This window comes from Palaemon carinicauda, chromosome 5, assembly GCF_036898095.1.
Source record: "Palaemon carinicauda isolate YSFRI2023 chromosome 5, ASM3689809v2, whole genome shotgun sequence".
Taxonomy (NCBI): Eukaryota; Metazoa; Arthropoda; class Malacostraca; order Decapoda; family Palaemonidae; genus Palaemon; species Palaemon carinicauda.
In genome coordinates this window covers 191049351-191056850 of record NC_090729.1, presented here as the reverse complement: position 1 = coordinate 191056850, position 7500 = coordinate 191049351, and the positions used below count along the sequence as shown (strand labels likewise).

The 7500-nt window shown below is 36.5% G+C and overlaps 1 protein-coding gene and 1 long non-coding RNA gene across 2 annotated transcripts in view; both read left to right on the top strand.

The window, feature by feature from the left end:
• The window catches only part of LOC137640740 (uncharacterized), a 464418-nt gene that overhangs the window by 305707 nt on the left and 151211 nt on the right, over positions 1-7500 (top strand). The window lies entirely within an intron of this gene.
• The window catches only part of LOC137640413 (zinc transporter ttm-1-like), a 53311-nt gene that overhangs the window by 1475 nt on the left and 44336 nt on the right, over positions 1-7500 (top strand). The window contains exon 2 of the mRNA XM_068372970.1: positions 2368-2493. Within this exon, the coding sequence (XP_068229071.1) occupies positions 2368-2493 (126 nt within the window). The remainder of the gene's footprint in view (positions 1-2367; positions 2494-7500) is intronic.

Below are 7500 nucleotides of genomic sequence, written 5' to 3'. Positions count from 1 at the left end.
TGAAAAATAAAATGTTTCTCTCAATGGTTCACTTCCATACAATTCTGACAGCTGTTTTGACCATTCACGTATGACCTTCATCAGGGCTATGCTAGTTTAGCAATAAAATAACAACATAAAGGTATTAATCAAATTTTTCATTAGCAATACGATTCCTAATGAAATTTTGAAAAATAAAATGTTTCTCTTTATATATATTTGGTTCAATTTCATACAATTTCAGACAGCTGTTTCGACCATTCACTTATCACCTTCATCAGGGCTATGCTAGTTTAGCCATGAAATTACACCATAGAGGTATCAGTTAAAATATTTATTAGAGACAAGATTCCTAATGAAATTTTGAAAAATATTGTTTTAGTAATTGCTTTGTGTTGTAAATTCCACGTACAACAACTATAGCCCTGATGAAGTTTATGTGTGAATAATAGAAAAAGCTGTATAAATTAATAGCATGGAACATACAAAACCTGTTTTCTCCTCTACTTTGAGTTATGGCCATGCTGAGAACTGTCTTGAAATAATAAATGCCAAATTTGCATTGACATTCAACAAGAATAAATAGAAATATACTATTTTTTTCTTGTTGTTGTTGTTGTTCTTCTATTTGTTGTTGTTGTTCTTCTTCTATTTCTTGTTGTTGTTGTTGTTGTTGTTGTTGTTGTTGTTGTTATTGTTCTTCTTCTTCTTCTTCTTCTTCTTCTATTTTTTATTCTTGTTGTTGTAGTTGTTGTTGTTGTTGTTGTTGTTGTTGTTCTTCTTCTTCTTGGTGTTTTTGTTTGTGTTTTAGTTGTTCTTCTTCTTGTTTGTGTTCTTCTTCTTCTTCTTCTTCTTCTTCTTCTTCAAGTTCATTCGATATAATCGATGAGGATGTTAATGGCAGCTATATTGCATGAATTAAAGATGGCACCAAGCTTCACTCACCAACATGACATCCGCTAGGGGACAGTAAGTGATGCAGTTTCGATCCAGTCATGTTAGAGGTCAGCATTCTTTGAAATTTTGTTTCATATGGAAATTGCTTTTTGGATAAGACAGATCAGATAGCGAGTTATTGCACATGTATGTGTGAGGTTTCATACGAAAGGGGTCAAAATAGTTGAAAGCTAAATTTGTAATAATACTTGAAAATTTTTTACTGGTGCAGCACTTGTATGACGTTTGCAAGTAAATCAATTCCAATATGAATAAAGTCTAGACGTATTCGAGATTCATAAACAGATACTGGCCAGTACTGTAGTGACGCGTTTGCCTAGCATTCGTATGGCAGCAGATCGATCCCCGCCCGGACCGTGAGTTTAAGCTGTTTACTGGGGAGGATACTGCTGCGATTAGGCACAGTGGGGGTTGGGCTTACCCAGCTGACGTTCTGGCGAGCATCTATCCAGATGAAACTGGAACTGAAATCAGACAACTTTACTTTTAATGCTCAAAGAAGTTAGAATAGTTTGAGGAACACAAAACGTTATGTACAACTATAAAATATGACTTACAGAACTGCAAGACAGGAGAAACCCTATTTCGCATTTTTCAATGCGTTTATTTCATCATTTGATTCCAGTCCACCAATTCTGTCGCCTTTACTTTTAAATATGAAACTTTTTTTTTTACTATAGTTTGAAAATTACATATTTTCTTTCAAAAACCGTCAAAAGTATCTTTGCTCCTAATACTGTAACATTTATTAGACTTTGCTCTCTCTAAATCGCTTGATCAGAAATAAGTTTTTTCCATGAGTTTTGCAATAAATATGTTTCTTTCATTTGCTCTGATTTTCGATTTTTTATGAATGATTTTTCTAAAATAGATTTCCGTCCCATTGACAGTTTAAAGATTTGATTATTTTTTTACCTGTTGATAAATTACACTTCTTAGCCTAGTTACTGCTAATATTTGTTGCAATTTACTCAAAAGTTTCTCATGAACCCTAGACTCGAATCCGATTCAAAACCTTCCAAATTTCAAGTTAAGATTCAACGATAAAAACACTTGTTTGCTAAACTAGCATAGCCCTGATGAAGGTCACAGATGAATGGTCAAAACAGCTGTCAGAAGTGTACGGAACTGAACTATATATAAAGAAAAACATTTTATTTTTCAAAATTTCATTAAGAATCTTATTTATAAAAAAAAAGACTAATACCTTTATGTTGTAATTTCATTGCTAAATCAGCATAGCCCTGATGAAGGTCATAGATGAATGGTCAAAACAGCTGTCAGAATTGTATGGAACTGAACCATATATAAAGGGAAACATTTTCATTTTCGCATTTGAGTTTCGGGTTCAAAGATAAACATTTATCTGCTTCACCCAGTAATCAAGCAAGATTGGCCTCTTCCTTAATATTTATTTATCTTATTTTACAGCTCTTCACCCGATCGACCTCCTCCTCACAATCCACCCATTGCCATGACATCATCACCGAGGCACCAGGGGACCGTAAGGCTCTGCTTAAACTCACGTTGGCTTCTGTTCTCTCTCTCGTCTTCATGGTAAGTTTAGATAATTTTATAACGTCATAATGATACTCGGTTATCCGCGTGTGCTAGATGACACTCGGTTATCCGGGAGTGTGGTATGATGACGCTCAGTTATCCGCGTGTGTGTGGTATGATGACGCTCGGTTATCCACGAATGGTATGATGACACTCGGTTATCTGTGAGTGGTAAGATGACGCTCGGTTATCTGTGAGTGGTAAGATGACGCTCTGTTATCCGCGAATGGTATGATGACATTCTGTTATCTGTGAGTGGTACGATGACGCTCGGTTATCCGTGAGTGGTACGATAACGCTCTGTTATCCGCGAATAGTATGATGACACTCGGTTATCCGCGAGTGGTAAGATGACACTTGGTTATCTGCGAGTAGTAAGATAATGCTCAGTTATGTGCGTGTGGTATGATAACACTCAGTGTGTGGTACTATGACACTCAGTTATTCACAAGTGGTATTATGACACTCAGTTATCCGTGTGTGTGGTACGCTAAGGCTTGGATATCCGGGTGTGGTACGATGACGCTTGGTTATCTGTGTATGCCACAATGAGGCTTGCTTATCAGCTTGTGGTATGATGACTCTTGGTTATCCGCATGTGGTAAAATGAGGCTCGCTTATCTGCGTGTGGTACGATGAGGCTCGCTTATCTGCATGTGGTACGATGAGGTTTGCTTATCTGCATGTTGTACGATGAGGCTCGCTTATCCTCATGTGATACAATAATGCTAGCTTATCCATGCATGGTGGTACAATGTCACTCAGTTATCCATGGTGGTACGATGACGCTCTGTTATCCGCGAGTGGTAAATTGACACTCGGTTATCCGCAAGTAAGGTACGATGACGCTCTGTTATCCGCGAGTGGTAAAATGACACTTGGTTATCCGCGAATGGCATGATGAAGCTCTGTTATCCGCGAATGGTATGATGACACTCGGTTATCTGCGAATGGTATGATAACGCTCGGTTATCCGCGAGCGGTATGATAACGCTCGGTTATCCGCGAGCGGTACATCGTGTCAATATTTTGTTCATGCCGTTTCGATTGTATTATAACGTTCTTGCATTTCTTTTGTGCTTGCTCTGTAATGATAATATTTGTTCTGTATATTTGCATTATGGACGCCTACTCTGTGCAATATGTAATACTAAAATGCTCCAAACATGCTAGTTTCTTATGTCATTGTGCGCATGTACATATCGCAATGAGAGTTCTTCTCTATGGAATCCCTTTGATAAATCCTCTGTGTACATAGAGTAATAATAAATTCTCCATCCCATGCTTTACTACCTCCGCCATCGAAGTTTGAAGGAGGTTATGTTTTACCCCTGTTTGTATGTTTGTTTGTGTGTGTGTTTGTTTTTTAACAGCTTGATGGCCATAGTGTAGAGTAATAAAACCTGCAGGGATGAACTTTTATGTAAAAAGCTGAAAAAGATTAAAATTTGGAATCAAGGGCAAAAGTCAAGATCACAGTCAAACAAAAGGTCCAAAACACGTAATCAGCCATAAGTTTGGACATCGTTGTCACAGAGACTTCAAACTTGGTTCATATTTGTGTATGAAAATCCACCCCAATTAATACATCTTGAGGTCAAAGGTCAAGGTTGAGCTGCCGCAGTGGAGGTGTGCGCTCTACTGAGTGCCCCTCTAGTTATGATAAAGCTTCCACGGTTGACTTCATATCCATGTGAATGTAAGAGCCCAAGAAGAGAAAATAGGTTTCATAGTCTCATCGGATTACAATGTCATAGATCAATGTAATAAAAAATACAGTACGATGTTACATGAAAAAGGATAAATTCAAGGGGCAGTTCTCCCTTATGGAAATGAACGAAGCTGTGGATATATGGGAGTTAATTCCGTTCCTCTGGATTAAAACCGATCTTCTAATTGGTTTCATAACGGGGCTTTTGGTTTGGTTATACTACTGCCGTTGTTGTTATCATTGTTGTTACTATAACTATTAAAAGTTTTCATTTTCTCCATACGCCTAAATGAAAGTTTTTGTGTCGTCAATGTGAAATTGCAAGTGACTTATTATTATTATTATTATTATTAATTGCTATGCTACAACCCTAGTTGGAGAAGCAAGATGCAATAAGACCGAAGGCTCCAAAGGGAAAATAGCCCAATGAGGATAGGAAACAAGGAAACAAGAGAATCAATTAACAATTAAAATAAAGTATCTAAGAACAGTAACAACAATTATAATATATCATATATAAACTATAAAAACTTTAACAAAATAAGAGGAAGAGAAATAAGATAGAATAGTGTGCCCGAGTGTACCCTCAAGGAAGAGAACTCTAACCCAAAACAGAGGAAGATCATTATACAGAGATTATGAAGGTTATAGTCGTTTTTATATAATTTCTAATCCAGAGTAAATAAAAAAAATTTAAATAACGGGTTTATGGTAGCCTATTAGTAATGTTCCTGCCTGGGGATTTGCCAGATTGGGTAGAAGAGACTCTTTAGCTATGGTAGGCAGCTTTTCTAGAAGGACACTCCAAAAGCAAACCAATGTTCTCTAGTCTTGGATAGTGCCCTAGCTTCTGTACGATGGTCCTCCACTGTCTTGGGTTAGTATTCTCTTGCTTGAGGGTACACTCGGGCACAGTATTCTATCTAATTTCTCCTCCTCTTGTTTTGTTAAAGTATTTATAGTTTATATAGGAATTATTTATTTTAACGTAATTACTGTTCTTAAAATATTTTATTTTTCCTTGTTTCCTTTCCTCACTGGGCTATTTTCCCTGTTGGGGCCCCTGGGCTTATAACATTCTGCTTTTCCAACTAGGGTTGTAACTTAGCAATTAATAATAACAACAACAACAACAACAATAATAATAATAACAATAATAATAATAATAATAATAATAATGGAGTTAGAGTCCCGCTCAAGCTCGATAGTTTCTTGTAGTGTCCGCAACCTCACCATCCTTGTGAGCTAAGGATGGTGGTTTGGGGGAGCCTATAGGTCTACCTGCTGAGTCCCCAAAAACCATTGCCTAGCCCTCCCTGGTTCTTTGAGAAATATCCTTTTATGTAGCTTTTTCACAATATTCCAGAAATTTCAGTATTTGAAATTGGAATTATGTAAACAAATAATCTTTTTGAGAATATACATAGTCACAGACAAAATAAAGACACATAAATTATAAATAAATAAATAAATATATATATATATATATATATGTATGTATATATATATATATATATATATATTTATATATTCAATTGTATGTAACCCGTCAAAATAAAAACGGGTAAATATTCAGATATGCACACACACACAACCCCTCTCACCAGGGTATGACTACGCCCTCTCCCACCTCACCCGGGAATAAGGAGAGCAGGGCGTAACGGGAAAGATATATATATATTATATATATATATATATATCCAAACACTTGCTCCTTATCAAGGATAAATCTACCATTCATACAGACATATATAGATCCTATACACTGCTAACTCGTAATATCATTCCGCTCTAATCCATCATAAAAAAGAATAAGGAAGGACCGCATTCCTAGACCGGAATGAACACAGTACAGAGTACGATAAGTAATTCCATTTCTTTTAATTAATTCACGTAATCTGATCTACGTTCCAACTCTCCGCTAAGGTACTTTACTTTCACCGACTTATGTATAAGCGGCTTTGAATCAATTTTGGAGGTCACAGCCATATTTTTGTATTAAATAAACTTTTCCGTATTATGGTTAAACCTTTGGCAATTCTACAGTAACATCAATATAAACTTTGCAGGGGTTTTAAAGGCCGCTCATGAATGGCAGAGGCAGGGCCCAGTGACATTGCCCTATCAAGTATGATAATGATCAGCGCCCAAGTCACCTCTTCACCCAAGCTAGAGTCACGGAGGGCCAGGCAATGGCTGCTGATCACTCAGAAGATAGACTTGAAGGCTCTCCCAAACCACACATCCTTAGCTCACAAGGAGGGTGAGGTTGCATCAACCAAAGGAACCAACGAGTTTGAGCGGGACTCGAACCCCAATCTCGCGTTACCAACAGGCTACCACAACCTCCTTGACACGGAAAGAATACAAACTGTTGATACTAGTATTTATGAATAAGAAAAACTATCTAATTAAGAAAGAAATTTTAATTTTAAAGGCATTATCTTAACTAGCAAAATAGCACTGAAATCATATCAGTTAGGGAAATATAATAAAAATTAATACTTAGATATATGTATTTCTTCGGGAGTGTATCTTAAAATTTTCAAATCCTTTTCGTCTTCCGCCGTTTTTCTAGTATTCAATGAATGTATGCCTTGTGCATAATCTTATAGGAATCTCAAATACATTCCTCCAATCTTCAGTACCATCAGAAATACATTCCTCTAATCCTCAACAACATCTGAAATATATTCCTCCAATCCTCAACACCTGAAATACATTTCTCTAATCCTCAACAACAATTGAAATGCATTCCTCAAAACCTCAACATCAGAAATACATTCCCCTAATCCTCAAAAACATTAGAAATACATTTCTCCAATCCTCAACAATACTTAAAACATGTTCTTCCAATCCTCATCAACATCCGAAATGCAGTCCTCCAATACTCAACAATATTAGAAATACATTTCTCTAATCCTCAACATGAGAAATATATTCCTTTAATCCTCAACAAGATTTGAAATGCATTCCCCTAATCCTCAACAACATCTGAAATGCATTCCTCCAATCCTCATCATTTGAAATACATCCCTCCAATCCTCAACAACAACTGAAATTCATTCCTCTAATCCTCAACATGAGAAATACATTCCTCCAATCCTCAACATGATTTGAAATGCATTCCCCTAATCCTCAACAACATCTGAAATGCATTCCTCAAAACCTCAACAACATCAGAAATACATTCCTCCAATCCTTAACAACATTAGATATACAATCCTCAAATACACCTGAAATATATTCCTCCAATCCTCAACATCTGAAATACATTCCTCCAACCCTAAACA